The following is a 17545-nucleotide window of genomic DNA, read 5'->3' on the forward strand; positions in this document are numbered from 1 at the left end:
AAAAAGCGGGAGGCGCCGAAAAATCCCCTATTAATGTATTGATTATAGCTCCGGGTCCGTATAGGTCGGCGTCTGGGTCCGGATCCGGACCGCGGTCCGCCTGTTGCCGACCCCTGGACTAGAGGAACCTTTGTAGGTTTCAGTGGTATGTGACTGAAGTAGGTCTCGTACACATGAGCAGGCAGCAGTGACACTGAAGGACCAGTATCTACTATCATCTCAAATGACTGGTTAGCAGGAGAAAGTCCCAAATCTACAGTGCACATTATTTTCTTCTCTTTTGGGGCAGTATTATTCAGCAATAAAACAGTCAGTTCTTGAATAACGACCTCCCTCACTTCACGTTTTTGTTCTGAACAACACATCCTCACTCCCAGGTCGGCCTATGTTGACGTTATGTCAAGTCCCGTGTCGGCTTTTTCCAACGCAAGGGGGGGGCCTTAGCGTCCATTTTCAACGCAAGGGGGGGGGCCTTAGCGTCCATTTTCAACGCAAGGGGGGGGGCGCCTTAGCATCCATTTTCAATGCAAGGGGGGGGGCCTTAGCGTCCATTTTCAACGCAAGGGGGGGGCCCTTAGCGTCCATTTTCAGCTTTCCGGGATGTCCAAATGCTTCTATGGACGCTCATGGAAGCACGGCATTTGTTTGTGTCGGCTGCCCTTAAAGGCAATGTGAGCGTCCATTCTCATTGGATAACGGAGAATTGTACACCCGGAAGTAAGTATTCCCCTTACTGTGGATTGATTTTACAGTGATATCTGCACTACTCATCGACTAAAAAACACCAGATTATCCTTGATAATTACACAACATTGATTGGTTTAAATTGTGTGCAATGCTTTTGTATTTTTCCCCTTCGATTCGGAGAAACAAATGTTTTTTCGGAGTAAAGGATGGCAGAAGACACTACACTACCCAGAATCCCCAGCTATCGTTTGGACTACACCATGTGCTCTGTTTGACAAACCCCGTGATAGTCCTCAAGCTCTGTGATTGGAGAGTGTGCTCCGAGGGTTACGCCGAGCCTCGAACAGCACTTGAAATGGGATGGAACCACGCAGACTGTACAAAACTGGATTTGAACGGGTGTACAAAACTGTGTACATCCCTGGAGGTTTAGGGGATAGGAAACACTCACATTTAAAACATATAATTAATAAATGGGTGAAAATTGCTTGTGGCCATAATGGGCAGCATTAATATATACACACATGCCAGCTAAGGTCAGAAGAGCTTTATTTAACAGCTGGTCTTATGTCTGTGACCCCTGTTGTTAATTGATAACATTACATTAATTGATAAGCCTGAAACATGCACTTGTCAAGGTTCAGAGACACATTTTGCAAATATGGCAGTAGCCATCGATCAGCTTAAGATAAGATATACTTTATTGATCCCAAGTTGGAACATTTGCGTTACATCAGCATGTGTAACAGTTAAATATGCAGTGGTGTTTATTTGTAAATCATTTAGTATAATCACACAAATTCTGTGTTTTATATTCAACAATTCTGTGTTCTTTATTTATTGATTGTTCAATACCTGACAAGGCCGGAGATGAAATATCTACATACATCTTATAAGAGTATAATACATTATGTATAATATCAGTTAAAATAAGTGCTTCAACATAGTTAACATTGCTGGAGGTATGCACAAATATTGATAGATGTCTTGTAATGCACTATTGAGGAACCTGCGACCCAAGTTTTTCATTCAATGCAGAACTACACCATAGTTGTGTAGGCCTATATGATATGTCAATAAACCTTAGAAAATCTTGAAATCTTGAAAGGGATGTGCAAAATAGTCATTATATACAGTCTTTAGTTAACTATTAGTAGAGAATAACGAGTAATGAATATACTTTATAGGGATCCTATTAATATCTAATAATAAAAATAATGAAATTCAATAACATGCTTTAACCACTAGGTGTCCCTTTATATCAGCTGTGCACCTTTATGGTGTAAATACAGCCTATCTACCAATTGGATCAAATATAAAAGTCAGCCGAATTAGTGTTGATACTGCAAGGAGACGTATTGTGTGAAAAGAAATGTAAGATGTTGTTTAATGGCTGATATATTTATGATCCACGTCACGTTTTCAGTTCCTCATGTTTGTCTAGAAGTCTTCTCATCAGGGCTCTATAAATACAGAACTACGGCAGATATGTAATATTTAATGCAGCCGAACCGTGTATTACAATGCCGTTATGTGATGACTTCCAAAGAGAAAAGCAAGCACACTCGGAATAAAGTATTATTTTAATTTTTTTAATGTTTTCGGTCTGTTTCCGTTATTTGTTAATGACGATGTGATGTGAGATGTGAGACTGGAATTGCACAGGGGAAAATAACGTAGGCTATCTTTAGATGCGGATTTTGTTAAACTAATATGTTTGCGCTGTGGACCAACACTATACATTGACGGGGAAGGGGGTAGCAATAAAGATAACACCATTAAACAGTTACACAACATAACAGAAATAATATCGATAGCAGCGTCCCTAGCAACCACCTTGGTAACAATGAAAACGTTATGGACGCAATTTCCTGAAGTAATCTTCGTAATGACTAGCAAACTAAAGATCATGTACATCCACTGCACACATAATCTGAAATAACAACTCATATTTCTCGCATCAAATGACATCAAAAAGCATTTTAATGGCCAAACTAACTTTAAAATAGGCATTTTCCACCGAGAATAAAACGAAGTTCGGCCATGTTTTATTTTTCTGCAGGGAGAAATTTGAAGATCACGTGATGTCAAACAGAGCACATGGTGTAGTCCAAATGATAGCTGGGGATTATGGGTAGTGTAGTGTCTTCTGCCATCCTTTACTCCGAAAACATATTTGTTTCTCCGAATCGAAGGGGAAAAATACAAAAGCATTGCACACAATTTAAACCAATCAATGTTGTGTAATTAACAAGGATAATCTGGTGTTTTTTAGTCGATGAGTAGTGCAGATATCACTGTAAAATAAATCCACAGTAAGAGGAATACTTACTTCCGGGTGTACAATTATCCGTTATCCAATGAGAATGGATGCTCACATTGCCTTTAAGGGCAGTCGACACAAACGAATGCCGTGCTTCCATGAGCGTCCATAGAAGCATATGGACATCCCGGAAAGCTGAAAATGGACGCTAAGGGCCCCCTCTTGCGTTGAAAATGGACGCTAAGGCCCCCCCCTTGCGTTGGAAAAAACCGACACAGGACTTGACATAACGTCAACACCTGGGAGTGAGGATGTGTTATTCTGAACGACACACTTTGGCAAAATGCCCAGTTTTTCCACAGGATTTGCATATTTAGTTTGTAGCAGGGCATTGTGTGGAATATGTTGATCTGAATCACATCTGTAACATCGTCGTGCTTGCTCAGACTTTCTCTCACCTTTCCTTTGTTTACTTGCAGCGGGAAGTTTTTGTTCCCATGTTGGCGCCCTGATATCTCTCACAGGCACTTCACTGTTGGAGAACTCGGCCACGTTGCGCGCCGCCGGTTCCACCTGATTTGCAATCTGAATGGCTTTATCCAGTGTCAGTTTGTCTTCTAGCAGCAAGCGTTCACGTATGCGTCCACTGTAGGCTTTTTCCACAATCTGATCACGCAGCATATCCTGTTCTGCATTTCCAAATTCACACAAAACGATAATTTCACGTAGCGCAGAGACGTACTGTGCAATTGTTTCATCATGTCTCTGGGCTCGTTGGCGGAACTTGTGTCTCTCCGCAATTACGTTTACCTTCGGCACGAAATGCGTCCGTAGTGCAGTCACGGCATGGTTGTATGTAGTTCCCGTTTTAGTCAATGTGTAGAAAATCCTCTGTGCTTCGGTTCCGACGCTGTGTAGCAGCGTAGCACGTATACGGGTATCCGGCCACTTGGCTCCTTCCACGTCGATCACTAGCAGGTAGTTTTCAAACATTTTTAGCCATGTTCCAAATGGCATAGTAGGTTCTCCCGGACACTGAAGAAAGGTGGGAGGTAAAGGAGTAGAAGCCACGGCCATCCTCATCGCCAATTTGTTGTGTATTAGTAAAAAGACATTAATGAAGCAAGGGACAGAGGATACGGGTACTAAGCTCTTTACACTTGTCCATGCTTCTTTCTCCGCCACAGCATCAACTCCCGGGCATACACTTATTCTCTCCACATTGTAGGTTACTCTGGTTACACGGCGCCCCCTATTGGCAGGAGCATATCAGAACACAACACAGCACTTGCTTCCAAAATAAAACTGTTATTTTACAACCTTGAGCAAGTGTTAGCACTTTATTGAAGGTGTTTGGTCTTCTGTGAAATAACAGTGTCTCTCTGCTGAGTTTTTAGTGCGTTAATATATTGAAAGCGTTTGAAATGAATAATTTAGGAAAAACCTGTAAAATAACAGTTTTTACATGCTAAACTCTAAATGATGTCCGTAATAAATAAGGGAAGATACCTGTAAAATAACAGTGTTTCTCTGTAAAGGAAATAAATTATATTTACTGTGAATTTACGTTTTTTTCAAATTATTCAAATTAGGGTATTTCACTGTAATTTGACGGTAATTGATTGGAAGCACAGCTGCCAGACTTTTTACAGTGTGTTCACAAACAGAAATGATCACAAATCAAGTGAAGGCAGGAAGAGAGAGAACACAATCTACTTCAGATATTTCAGAAATTCATAGAAATTCAAGTCACCTATGTGCACCACATTCACCGTAGCTCATCTACATGTAGTCTCCTGTTAAGAACTGACATTTCAACCCTCTGTGTGCTTTCCATGCGGTCCAAGTCTCCAAATCTTAACACTGCCTACAATCAACATTTCAGAAATCCATAGAAATTCAACAAAATGACCTGTGATTGAAAACAGCTATCGATGTATTCAGGGCATGGTCCTTATCAGATTGTGTGACGTTTTGAAAGGTTTTGACCATGTAGAGGCGAGTTATAGCGTTGATTCCAAAAGTTGTTACTTCCTGGTCCCAGCAGGGGGCGCTATGTAGATGAGTTACTTTGGTCATGCAGCTGTCTTCAGGGCAAGACTCTGATCAACCATGGGAGATCTGGTAATGTTACGAGTCTACACGGTCGAGTGACAGCAACTTCCTGTTTCTTGGCGTGAGATATTTATTCAGCGCCACTCCACGGCAAGATCATATCGATATCGCCGAAAACGAATTGATACGTTTTGTTTCGCCAAGTCTTCTGATGGTACTGGCTGAAAATGGAGTCAATCGGATTAAAACTGTATGAGTTAATAGTTTCTGCGCAAAAGTTGAAGATTCAAAAAAAGATGTCCGTCTTCCGAGAGTTTACGATATGCCTCGCGCTGACCTTTTCGTGCGTCCCGTCATGCTACATATGTCTACCGAGTTTCAGACTTGTTGGTGAAAGCACAACCAAACGCTGCTTGTTAGGGGGCGCTATAGAGCCATTTTGTGTGCACCAATTATGAAACCCCCGATAGAAATATATTTACACCAGACCCGACAAGTGTCAACAATTCTCCGTCTTTTAAGCTTTAAAGGCAAAGAGGCAATTCCGTCGGGAGAGAAAAAGAATACCAAAAAGAATTGTATTACTTTTTTCAGAAAAACAAAAAATTCTGACTTTTTCTTCAAATCTAAAAACTCTAAATCTTACGTACATTATATACTCTAAGACTAATATTTAAAAATAACTTCTGTTTTCACAGTTTGCGAACGTGATGAATGGTGAAATTATACTTTAAAAAAAAGAAAAGATGTTCTTTAATAACCTTGAATACTCTCTAATGCAGTATAAACCATATAAGGATGGACAGAGCATTAGAAACACCTCTCAGTTCAACAGACTCCAATAAAACTGCAGTTTAAAGCAAGGAAAATGTTCCATGTTTGTTTTGTCAAAGCTCCAAGGCATGTTTATTTACAAAGCACCTTTCAACACAAGTTGTGCAACAGAATACTTTAAAAACATGAGAAACATTGAGAGCATTATGAAATAGTGTGGAGGGAAACTCACGGCCTTTTACCTGAAATACCCCTTAACCAAGGCCATTCAGTTAAAAGCTAACAAGGCTGCCTCTTTCCATGGACTCTTGTCCCCAACATGTGCTGACGTGCAGGGGTTAAGTTGGGATGTGATATGTGGGGTGGAGGTTCGGGGTGGGTAGCATTATTAAACTTGAATTAGTTTCCATCTAAAATGATTTATACATACACAAAACATGCTTTGTATTGGTCTGGCGTTTTAGAATAGTTGAATGTGGAAATCTCAGTTCATTTGTAGGGCTGCGAGATTATGGCCAAAAGTATGCAGTAGATCTCACGGTAAACAATTTGATCACAACCACGTTCAGTGATATTATGAGCATAGCTCAGCTTTATGCACACACATACATCTAGCATGGTTTAAGAAAGGGCTCCGTGTTGCAGGACGGGTCGGGCGGTGCTGCGACTCCTGATCGCAGACACATACATATCGTTTTCTGTAAACATATGACAAATGTGCGAGGGTGATGACTTCAGGGCATCGTCCTCTGGGCCGGAGTTCATTGGAGAGAAACAGCAGCTGATCAGTGATGTGTGCAACATAAAGGAGACAGGAAGGCAGAGTGGACACACTGCGGGAGACCTCCTTCAGATCACTGCAGCAGAAACATGACCATGAAGGTGAGGACCATTTCACATTTCAAATACTCTGTTATAATTCAAAGTCCTGCATTCAGCTAAATGACCTAAAGTACAGTTGTTGATGAACTTACTTTATAACCTTGTATTCATTGTATAGAAGAGGATAATTGTGATATCTTTTTTATATCTGACCAAAAGTGTTTTTTTCTAGTTCTGAGATTAAAGTCTGAACTTTGACTTTTTGAAAAGAAGAATCACTTTTGGTCCGATGTGAAAATATGTTTTACATGTGGCCCTGATCCTCTTCTGTATACTTGCTATATATATATATTATATATATTATAATATTCTTCATATGGTGTGATCAAATATGAGGATAAACTCAAATTTCTCTCAGGATTCAGTAAAAGAAAAATCAGAAATCAGATTTTTCCCAGAGGTCAATATTTTACTTAGGATTTCTCAGATTCAAGTCAGAACAACATGTCCTCTGTCCAGCTGGTCTCAGTCGTCCTCCTGGCTCTGCTGTTGGACAGCGGCATGTCTCTCGTCCTCCCAACGGACTGCAGCGACATCTACAACCAGAGCAGCAGCACCCGACCCAGTGGAGTTTACACCATCTACCCAATCGGATCCACCTCTGCTGTCCAGGTACATCCTCTGAGAGACTTCATCCAACACTATATCTCACTGATCAAATGGATAGGATGTGTTAATGAGTGTGTGTGTGTGTTAATGAGTGTGTGTGTGTGTGTGTGTGTGTGTTGGTGTGTGTGTGTGTGTGTGTGTGTGTGTGTGTGTGTGTGTGTGTGTGTGTGTGTGTGTGTGTGTGTGTGTGTGTGGTGTGTGTGTGTGTGTGTGTGTGTGTGTGTGTGTGTGTGTGTGTGTGTGTGTGTGTGTGTGTGTGTGTGTGTGTAGGTGTGTAGGTGAACTGTGACATGGACTCACTGGACGGACGGTGGACGGTGAGTACCTCAACTCAAAAGCTAAATCTGGCCCCCAGTTATCTATGAACTGAAACCTGGTCAGACAGCAGAGATGAAATATACTGTTAGAGTCGGGAGGAGCTGATCATTTATTCCGGGAAATGACTCAGACCTACTAACTGACCTAACCGAAGTTATTGAGTCTATGTAAGTTTACTGCTTGGCTCAGATCCACCAAGGTCAGCAAGATCTCACCTCTACTAACTCCTGAAGAACCAGGTTCAATTAACTGCTGTTTCAATTCAGACGACTCTAAATCTGTTTGAGCGATCCTGAAGGATTTTGATATCAGTAAATGAGGTGTGTTCCTACCTAAGTGTGAGTGGCAGGGTGCAGTCTTACCTTTGAAGCAGGAGAGGAGAGCGCAGATGTCTTTGAAGTTGTCCCAGTCCAAAAGGTGGGATCAGTTTATTTGAAGAAAAATAGGTCCAAACTAATACAGGGTTTTTACCTTCTCTCTTTACCACATTATAATCATACTAAACCTACCATGCTGTGATCATGTTCTAATATGAAACTTTAATTCACAGTTTTACATTGATTACCATAAATTGTAACTTCAAGTGCCCAATTCAGTTGCGATTTTTATAGAATTTAGAGGTCTTACCTCGTAAAAGACCGGTGATAATAAAAAGCACATTTAACTTTAATTCACCAAATTAATTCACATCAATTCCATACCTTTGTTTTCCGACAGATGGCGGGAATAACATTCAAAAACCCATTCCTATCCGCATGAATTTTGAGGAAGATTCCTCACAGCTGTCGGGCCTAATATTCACAAACACATCAGATATCTAATCATTCCACTCATTTCACAAAGAAATTCCCTCAGCATTCAACCAAGACATTTGAGAGATATTTACCAAGTCTGAGAGAACCTTACTCTCTCGATTACAAGAGAGAGAGAGAGATGAGATCGCAGAGAGAGAGAGAGAGAGAGAGAGAGAGAGCCAGAGAGAAGAGGAGAGCGGATGAGAGAGAGAGAGTAGGAGAGAGAAGAAAAAAAAAAAAAACTCTCTCTCCTTTCTCTCTCTCTCTCTCTCTCTCTCTCTCTCTCTCTCTCTCTCTCTCTCTCTCTCTCTCTCTCTCTCTCTCTCTCTCTCTCTCGTTTGCTCTCTCTCTCGTTTGCTCTCTCTCTGCCAGTGTCTTTATGCTCAACAACAGGATATAGAAACCTAAAGACCCTCCTCCATACCCATATTTGTGGAAACTGGGCATGGCCTCTGATGTACAGGACTGGACATAACCAGACATATTCTATGGCTATGGCATAAGACACACCTGCCCATGTTTGTTTAAAAAGGACATGACCCCTGCAGGACTTGCAAAATATTATTCTCGTCTATGACATAACCTCCTTTTTGGGGCCTCAATGTATTTCTCCTTAAGTCAGGAGCCCCCCTCCCTGTGTACTGCTGTGAGGGAAGAGGGAAGAAACTGCCTCTCCTCTTATCAGTGACACCCATAAACCATTACAGGCCTTACACTCAACTTAACAAACCACTTTGTTTATACTGTAAATATAGAAAAGCATAACATATGAAACATTTGCATTGTGGGTTATACAAGAATATAATTGACTATATTTGATTATAACTAACTTTCGTTTGAATGATTCAACCTAATATGAAGATCTCAACAATACGTACAGTATCTTTGTGCAGGATCAACAAAGTAAAGTATTTAGTCTAATCTATCAAATCTACAGTTTGATAAATCTCTCCAGAGACCGTTGGGACACTTGAAGTGTGTTAGCTAAACCATGCTAGTCAGGTTAGCTCCTGGATGCATTCAGTGAATGGCAGTGAGAAACCAGAGGCTCCACCTTAGATCTACTGTTGGCTCCTGTTCCCCGTAGAGGCTGGTTAGACTCTGTTATGCTCTTTTTCCATGGACTGGAAATGTCCATTATATTTGCTGAGAGATTTAGTATTTCCCCCAGGTGTTCCAGAGGAGGGTGGACGGCTCCGTGAACTTCTACCGGCCCTGGGATCACTACAAGACGGGCTTTGGTAACGCTGTCGGAGAATACTGGCTCGGTGAGAGATGAAGACGAACCGGAGGTCCTGACTTGATCAAACTCTCAGTTTCCTAGCGTTCATGGTGTCTGTTTGTCTGCAGGTCTGGACACTCTCTCCCACCTGACTCTGAGGAAGAAGTACGAGCTGCTGGTGGACATGGAGGACTTTGAAGGCAACAAAGTGTTCGCTCGGTACTCCTCGTTCTCCGTGGACCCCGAGGCCTCCGGGTTCACTTTGCATGTGTCTGGATTCAGTGTTGTTAATATGTGGAGATTACTTTCTGCTATATTCCAAAATCACATGGAGAAATCCCATTGGACCAGGGGCCTGCTGCCTTCAGGGACCAACACAGAACTTAACAATACTTCATCCCTGTGTTAGTTGTATTATAATATTCTGATTATACACTTGTTGTGTTTCTGCAGGAGACTCCATGAATCATCATAACAGACAGAAGTTCTCCACCTTCGACAAAGACCAGGACATCCATGAATATAACTGTGCCAGATCACACCTGGGGGGGTTCTGGTACTCCAATTGTCACCACACAAATCCCAACGGGGTTTATCTTTGGGGGGCTGATGGCACTATTTTTGCTATAGGAGTGAGCTGGTACACTTGGAAGGGTCACGACTACTCCCTGAAATCCATCAGCATGATGGTCCGTCCTGTGCAGTAGTTCTGCAGGACAGCAACATGTCCTCAGCTGATATCGATCACATGTAATCACTCATCACTTTAAGATGGAAACAGATCCACACAGTGGGATAATGTCTACGTTTTAAAGTCAAACTGAATCTTGTTGTGAATCACTATCTTCTGCACCCTGACAATAAATGAGAAGCATAAAGCTGATGTGATGTCTTCACTCTGTTATTATAATAATAATAATAATAATAACGCATTTTATTTATCTTGCGCTTTTCACAACTCAAAGACGCTTTACAGTATGAGGGAGGGTAGACAAACAAGGACAGGCAAACAAGTAAGTATAGTAAAATAAAATAAATAAATAAAAAGGCAGTCAAGAGGAAGTTGATTGAGAGGGGGGGGCTTATGGGTAGACAGAGTTGAAAAGATGTGTTTTGAGGCGGGACTGAAAGACTGTGAGGGACTCAGAGTCACAGAGATCTTGGGGGAGGGAATTCCAGAGCCTAGGAGCTGCCACTGAGAAGGCTCTGTCCCCAAAGCTGCAGAGTGTGGATGTGGGAATGGATAGGAGTCCGGCTGCGGTGGATCTGAGGGGCCGTGGGGGTTGATAAGGAGTGAGAAGGTTTGTGAGATAAGGGGGGGCCAGATGGTGGAGTGCTTTGTAGGTGAGGACCAGAATGTTGTAGTTGATGCGATGGGAGACAGGAAGCCAGTGGAGGTCTTTGAGGACTGGGGTGATGTGATGCCATGGTTTGGTATGCGTGAGGAGAGGTGCAGCTGCATTTTGAACCCGTTGGAGTCTGTTGAGGGATGTAGTGCTGATGCCGTAAAGAAGTGAGTTGCAGTAGTCAAGGCGGGAGGAAATGAAGGCATGGATTAGTCGCTCGGCTGCGGGGCGGGTGAGAGAGGGTAGGATTTTTGCAATATTGAGGAGGTGAAAAAATTCGGTTTTGACTGTTTGGCGGATGTGAGGTTCGAGGGAGAGGGTGGGGTCAAAGAATACATCAAGGTGGCATGCCTGATTGGAGGGGGAAACAATGGTGCCATCGATGGTGAGAGTTATGTTAGTGACCTTGCTGAGGGTGGATTTGGAGCCGATTAGGAGGAGTTCTGTTTTGTTGCTGTTCAGTTTGAGGAGGTTATGTTGCATCCAAGTTGTAATAGCTGTCAGACAGGAATCGATGTAGGTAAGGGGTGGGTTATGGAGGGATTTGGTGCTGAGGTAGATCTGAGTGTCTTCAGCATAGCAGTGGAAGTCCAGGTTGAAGTGGCGGAGTATCTGACCGAGGGGGAGGATGTTAATGATGAAGAGGAGGGGGCCAAGTACTGATTCTTGAGGAACGCCTTGGATGACTGAAGCTGTGGCAGAGGAATGGTTTGGGAGGGAGATGAAGTGGGATCGTTCAGTGAGGTAGGACTGGAGCTGAGTGCAATACCTTCAATACTAATGTCCCTGAGTCGGGTGAGCAGGATGTTGTGGCTCACGGTATCGAAGGCTGCACTCAGGTCGAGGAGGATGAGAATATTGAGGGAACCAGTGTCAGCAGAGGTGAGGAGGTCATTGAGGACTTTGACGAGTGCAGTTTCTGTACTGTGGTGAGGACGAAATCCAGACTGAAGGGGTTCATAAAGCCGGTTGGTTTGGAGATGGCAGTGAATTTGTTTGGCTACAATGCATCCAAGAGTTTTTGAGAGGAATGGTAGGTTGGAGATGGGGCGGTAATTAGTGAGGGAGGAGGGATCAAGACCAGGTTTCTTGAGGATTGGAGTAATGGCAGCAGTTTTGAAAGCAGAGTGGACGGTTCCAGGACAGCGAGGAGTTGAAAAGGTTAGCAAGATAGGGTCAGAGGACGGGGAGGCAGGACTTCAGGAGAGGAGTGGGTAGAGGGTCAAGGGAGCAGGTTGTGGGATTTGAGGAACCGATCAGATGGAGTATTTCAAGTGGGGTAACCAGGTTGAACTGGGAGAGGCGGCGCTGGGGAGGAGGAGTCAGGAGCTCAAGGGAGATGGGGGGAGAAGTGGTGGCGGTGGAGGTTGGGGGAGATGCTTGTATGTCAGATGGAGCTGAGAAGGAGTGGTTAAAGGTTTCATGTGCAGCGAGGCGGTCATTAATGAAGCTCCTCGCTGCACATTATCCCGATTATTACACACACATTAAATAAATCAACACTTAATAAACCAACTTTCAGAAATAATTGAAAATTATTTTATTGACTTAAAAATGTTGGTATTACTAAGAAAAACAATCTCTGAAATATCCAAATGAACCAATCAGAATCGTGTATTCAACTAAGCTGCGTAATACATTAGTTTGGACGTGGCTTTATTTCAAGAAACACCACAACACTGTCTTTAGGTTTTATTGGTTTATAACAAGAAATTAAATGAGAACTCAGTTCTGTTGGATCAGAAGTGCGGCGTGGGGTCGCTGCGGTCGCACATCTGGACGTGGATGTGAGAGGTGATTTCTGGGTAAACGCTCTGCATCGGCAGCATGACGCCGAGCCGCTGCCCTGCCCTCACCGTGCCCGAGGTCCGGTCCGGCTGCACGTAGAACAGCTTGAAGCACAGACCTGCAAAACACACACTTTACTGTCAGTGTGTGAAAACACACTTTACTGTCAGTAAGTCACATGACAAACGTTAGATATTTAACAGCTAATGTGATGCTAACCCTCTCCACTCAGGTTGATGCCGCTGTTGATGGCCGCCTTATTGGGGTCGTTGTACACGGTGACTTTCCCGTTTAACGTCACGTCAAACGGAGCGTAGACGATCGATCCGTCGCTGCACACGATGTCCAGACCTTTGTGGAGCCGGGCCCCTCTGAAACACAACAAACACCCGTAAAAATATAACAAATATTTTATTTTAGTATCCCTAGTTAACAGTAACCAATGGTACAAACCTGACACTGGAGACTACATGTCCCACAATGCAACTGTACTGTAGGGATGTAAACAAACATTTATGATATTTTACAAGTTTTTTTCAGCAGGATAATCTCCTTGAGTGACTTCACGTCACCACCGCTAAGCTAAAGGTGGCTAATGTTGGGCTATAAAGGAACTACAGCACGGTCACATGACTTCACGTCACCACCTCTAAGCTAAAGGAGGCTAATGTTGGGCTATAAACGAACTACAGCACGGTCACATGACTTCACCACCTCTAAACTAAAGGAGGCTAATGTTGGGCTATAAAGGAACTACAGCACGGTCACATGATTTCACGTCTCCACCGCTAAGCTAAAGGTGACTAATGTTGGGCTATAAAGGAACTACAGCACGGTCACATGACTTCACGTCACCACCGCTAAGCTAAAGGTGGCTAATGTTGGGCTATAAAGGAACTACAGCATGGTCACATGACTCCACGTCACCACCGCTAAGCTAAAGGCGGCTAATGTTGGGCTATAAAGGAACGACAGCACGTTCACATGACTTTACCAACGCTAAGCTAAAGGCGGCTAATGTTAGGCTATAAATTAACTACAGCACGGTCACATGACTTCACGTCACCACCGCTAAGCTAAAGGAGGCCAATGCTGGGATATAAAGGAACCACAGCACGGTCACATGACTTCACGTCACCACCGCTAAGCTAAAGGCGGCTAATGTTGGGCTATAAAGGAACTACAGCACGGTCACATGACTTCACGTCACCACCGCTAAGCTAAAGGCGGCTAATGTTGGGCTATAAAGGAACGACAGCACGTTCACATGACTTTACCAACGCTAAGCTAAAGGCGGCTAATGTTAGGCTATAAATTAACTACAGCACGGTCACATGACTTCACGTCACCACCGCTAAGCTAAAGGAGGCCAATGCTGGGATATAAAGGAACCACAGCACGGTCACATGACTTCACGTCACCACCGCTAAGCTAAAGGAGGCGAATGTTGGGCTATAAAGGAACTACAGCACGGTCACATGACTTTGCGTCACCACCGCTAAGCTAAAGGCGGCTAATGTTGGGCTATAAAGGAACTACAGCACGGTCACATGACTTCACGTCACCACCGCTAAGCTAAAGGCGGCTAATGTTGGGCTATAAAGGAACGACAGCACGTTCACATGACTTTACCAACGCTAAGCTAAAGGCGGCTAATGTTAGGCTATAAATTAACTACAGCACGGTCACATGACTTCACGTCACCACCGCTAAGCTAAAGGAGGCCAATGCTGGGATATAAAGGAACCACAGCACGGTCACATGACTTCACGTTACCACCGCTAAGCTAAAGGAGGCTAATGTTGGGCTATAAAGGAACTACAGCACGGTCACATGACTTTGCGTCACCACCGCTAAGCTAAAGGAGGCTAATGTTGGGCTATAAAGGAACTACAGCATGGTCACATGACTTCATGTCACCACCGCTAAGCTAAAGGCGGCTAATGTTGGGCTATAAAGGAACTACAGCACGGTCACATGACTTCACGTCACCACCACTAAGCTAAAGGTGGCTAATGTTGGGCTATAAAGGAACTACAGCACGGTCACATGACTTTACCAACGCTAAGCTAAAGGCGGCTAATGTTAGGCTATAAATTAACTACAGCACGGTCACATGACTTCACGTCACCACCGCTAAGCTAAAGGAGGCCAATGCTGGGATATAAAGGAACCACAGCACGGTCACATGACTTCACGTCACCACCGCTAAGCTAAAGGCGGCTAATGTTGGGCTATAAAGGAACTACAGCACGGTCACATGACTTCACGTCACCACCGCTAAGCTAAAGGCGGCTAATGTTGGGCTATAAAGGAACGACAGCACGTTCACATGACTTTACCAACGCTAAGCTAAAGGCGGCTAATGTTAGGCTATAAATTAACTACAGCACGGTCACATGACTTCACGTCACCACCGCTAAGCTAAAGGAGGCCAATGCTGGGATATAAAGGAACCACAGCACGGTCACATGACTTCACGTCACCACCGCTAAGCTAAAGGAGGCTAATGTTGGGCTATAAAGGAACTACAGCACGGTCACATGACTTTGCGTCACCACCGCTAAGCTAAAGGAGGCTAATGTTGGGCTGTAAAGGAACTACAGCATGGTCACATGACTTCATGTCACCACCGCTAAGCTAAAGGCGGCTAATGTTGGGCTATAAAGGAACTACAGCACGGTCACATGACTTCACCTTACCACCACTAAGCTAAAGGTGGCTAATGTTGGGCTATAAAGGAACTACAGCACGGTCACATGACTTCACGTCACCACCGCTAAGCTAAAGGCGGCTAATGTAGGGCTATAAAGGAGCTACAGCACGGTCACATGATTTCACGTCTCCACCGCTAAGCTAAAGGAGGCCAATGTTGGGCTATAAAGGAACTACAGCACGGTCACATGACTTCACGTCACCACCGCTAAGCTAAAGGCGGCTAATGTAGGGCTATAAAGGAACTACAGCACGGTCACATGATTTCACGTCTCCACCGCTAAGCTAAAGGTGACTAATGTTGGGCTATAAAGGAACTACAGCATGGTCACATGACTTCACGTCACCACCGCTAAGCTAAAGGTGGCTAATGTTGGGCTATAAAGGAACTACAGCATGGTCACATGACTTCACGTCACCACCGCTAAGCTAAAGGCGGCTAATGTTGGGCTATAAAGGAACGACAGCACGTTAACATGACTTTACCAACATTAAGCTAAAGGCGGCTAATGTTAGGCTATAAATTAACTACAGCACGGTCACATGACTTCACGTCACCACCGCTAAGCTAAAGGAGGCTAATGCTGGGATATAAAGGAACCACAGCACGGTCACATGACTTTCCGTCACCACCGCTAAGCTAAAGGCGGCTAATTTTGGGCTATAAAGGAACTACAGCACGGTCACATGATTTCACGTCTCCACCGCTAAGCTAAAGGTGGCTAAAGTTGGGTTATAAAGGAACGACAGCACGTTCAAATGACTTTACCAACGCTAAGCTAAAGGCGGCTAATGTTAGGCTATAAATTAACTACAGCACGGTCACATGACTTCACGTTACCACCGCTAAGCTAAAGGAGGCCAATGCTGGGATATAAAGGAACCACAGCACGGTCACATGACTTTGCGTCACCATCGCTAAGCTAAAGGAGGCTAATGTTGGGCTATAAAGGAACTACAGCACGGTCACATGACTTCATGTCACCACCGCTAAGCTAAAGGCGGCTAATGTTGGGCTATAAAGGAACTACAGCACGGTCACATGACTTCACGTCACCACGCTAAGCTAAAGGAGGCTAATGTTGGGCTATAAAGGAACTACAGCAGGGTCACATGACTTCACGTCACCACCGCTAAGCTAAAGGAGGCTAATGTTGGGCGTCTCATTTAGACTCTTGTTAGCAACCTCTGTTTTTAAATCCACCAGTGGGGTATTTACTGACGTATTTTATGTCATAGAACAAAACGTTGAAATCTCTTCAGCTCGTGTTAATCCCAGACCTTAATTCAAGATAACAGCCAAAAACACATTCAGAAAACCATTGACATCCAGACCAGGGGACAGGAAGTGAGGAAATGATGAGATCATGTCAGGGTTTAGATATGCACCTCTCTATGTGTAGTGTTGATGTTATAGTTGTGTTAATGTTGTTGTTGTTGTTGTTGTTGTTGTTGTTGTTGTTGTTGTTGTTACCTGCTGGCTCCGTAGTTGCCCCTCCCCCATTTGTCAGACGTCCTCCGGCTGTTTGCAGAGTTTCCATTGCAGAGCTGACCGAACATCACGCCGTCACACACACACAACACAGCTGCACACACACACACACACACACACACACACACACAACACACACATACACACACACACACACACACACACACACACACACACACACACACACACACACACATTACGTTAAACCATAAACCTTTACTAGCTACCATGTGGGGACCTTAAGTTGGTCCCCATAAAGTACATAAACCAGAACACCCATTTCTGAGTTTTGTACTTTTTTGATGTTTTAAATATTTTTTGTGTTTCTCTTTTTATTGAACAATCTCAACAGTTAAAAAGAAGTTGTATTTTTTGTATAAAATATTTTTAGAATGAATCGGAAGGTTATTCAGTTTCTCACCCAATAAAATGAAGACGCGTCTCATCTTTGAATCCAGAGTTTGATCCAGATACAGTCTGTTCTTCTTCTTCTTCTCTCGACTTTTATACAGCTCGTCGTTCTCTTTCCGGGGGAATGTCCACATCAGGTGCTTTCTGCTATTTCCCAACATCAGAGTTTACCCTCAGCAACAGAAGCTG

At 43.6% G+C, this 17545-nt stretch overlaps 2 protein-coding genes across 2 annotated transcripts; one reads left to right on the forward strand and one right to left on the reverse strand.

Moving 5' to 3' along the window:
- Positions 1 to 6503: 6503 nt before the first annotated feature.
- LOC117555288 (microfibril-associated glycoprotein 4-like) lies at positions 6504 to 10487 on the forward strand. The gene is made up of 7 exons (XM_034230139.1): positions 6504 to 6661; positions 7121 to 7273; positions 7549 to 7587; positions 9554 to 9650; positions 9733 to 9892; positions 9954 to 9959; positions 10056 to 10487. The coding sequence occupies exons 1-7, from the start codon at positions 6650 to 6652 to the stop codon at positions 10309 to 10311; spliced, it is 723 nt and encodes a 240-aa protein (XP_034086030.1). The 5' UTR covers positions 6504 to 6649; the 3' UTR covers positions 10312 to 10487.
- Positions 10488 to 12629: 2142 nt separating this feature from the next.
- On the reverse strand, positions 12630 to 17525 carry lect2l (leukocyte cell-derived chemotaxin 2 like). The gene is made up of 4 exons (XM_034230141.1): positions 17367 to 17525; positions 16928 to 17039; positions 12958 to 13109; positions 12630 to 12856 (listed from the first exon to the last, which is right to left on the reverse strand). Exons 1-4 carry the CDS (start codon positions 17515 to 17517, stop codon positions 12690 to 12692), a joined length of 582 nt encoding a protein of 193 aa, XP_034086032.1. The 5' UTR covers positions 17518 to 17525; the 3' UTR covers positions 12630 to 12689.
- Positions 17526 to 17545: the final 20 nt, after the last annotated feature.

This window comes from Gymnodraco acuticeps, unplaced genomic scaffold, assembly GCF_902827175.1.
Source record: "Gymnodraco acuticeps unplaced genomic scaffold, fGymAcu1.1, whole genome shotgun sequence".
Classification (NCBI taxonomy): Eukaryota; Metazoa; Chordata; class Actinopteri; order Perciformes; family Bathydraconidae; genus Gymnodraco; species Gymnodraco acuticeps.

Excerpts from the sequence above, each read along its gene's own strand:
- lect2l (XM_034230141.1), bottom strand. The coding sequence starts at position 17,517 with ATGTTGGGAAATAGCAGAAAGCACCTGATGTGGACATTCCCCCGGAAA. Across the intron at positions 17,040-17,366 it reads ACGCGTCTTCATTTTATTGG|CTGTGTTGTGTGTGTGTGAC; the intron begins GTGAGAAACTGA and ends GTGTGTGTGCAG. Across the intron at positions 13,110-16,927 it reads GGCAACTACGGAGCCAGCAG|AGGGGCCCGGCTCCACAAAG; the intron begins GTAACAACAACA and ends GTTGTGTTTCAG.
- LOC117555288 (XM_034230139.1), top strand. Across the intron at positions 7,588-9,553 it reads CACTGGACGGACGGTGGACG|GTGTTCCAGAGGAGGGTGGA; the intron begins GTGAGTACCTCA and ends TATTTCCCCCAG. Across the intron at positions 9,651-9,732 it reads TGTCGGAGAATACTGGCTCG|GTCTGGACACTCTCTCCCAC; the intron begins GTGAGAGATGAA and ends GTTTGTCTGCAG.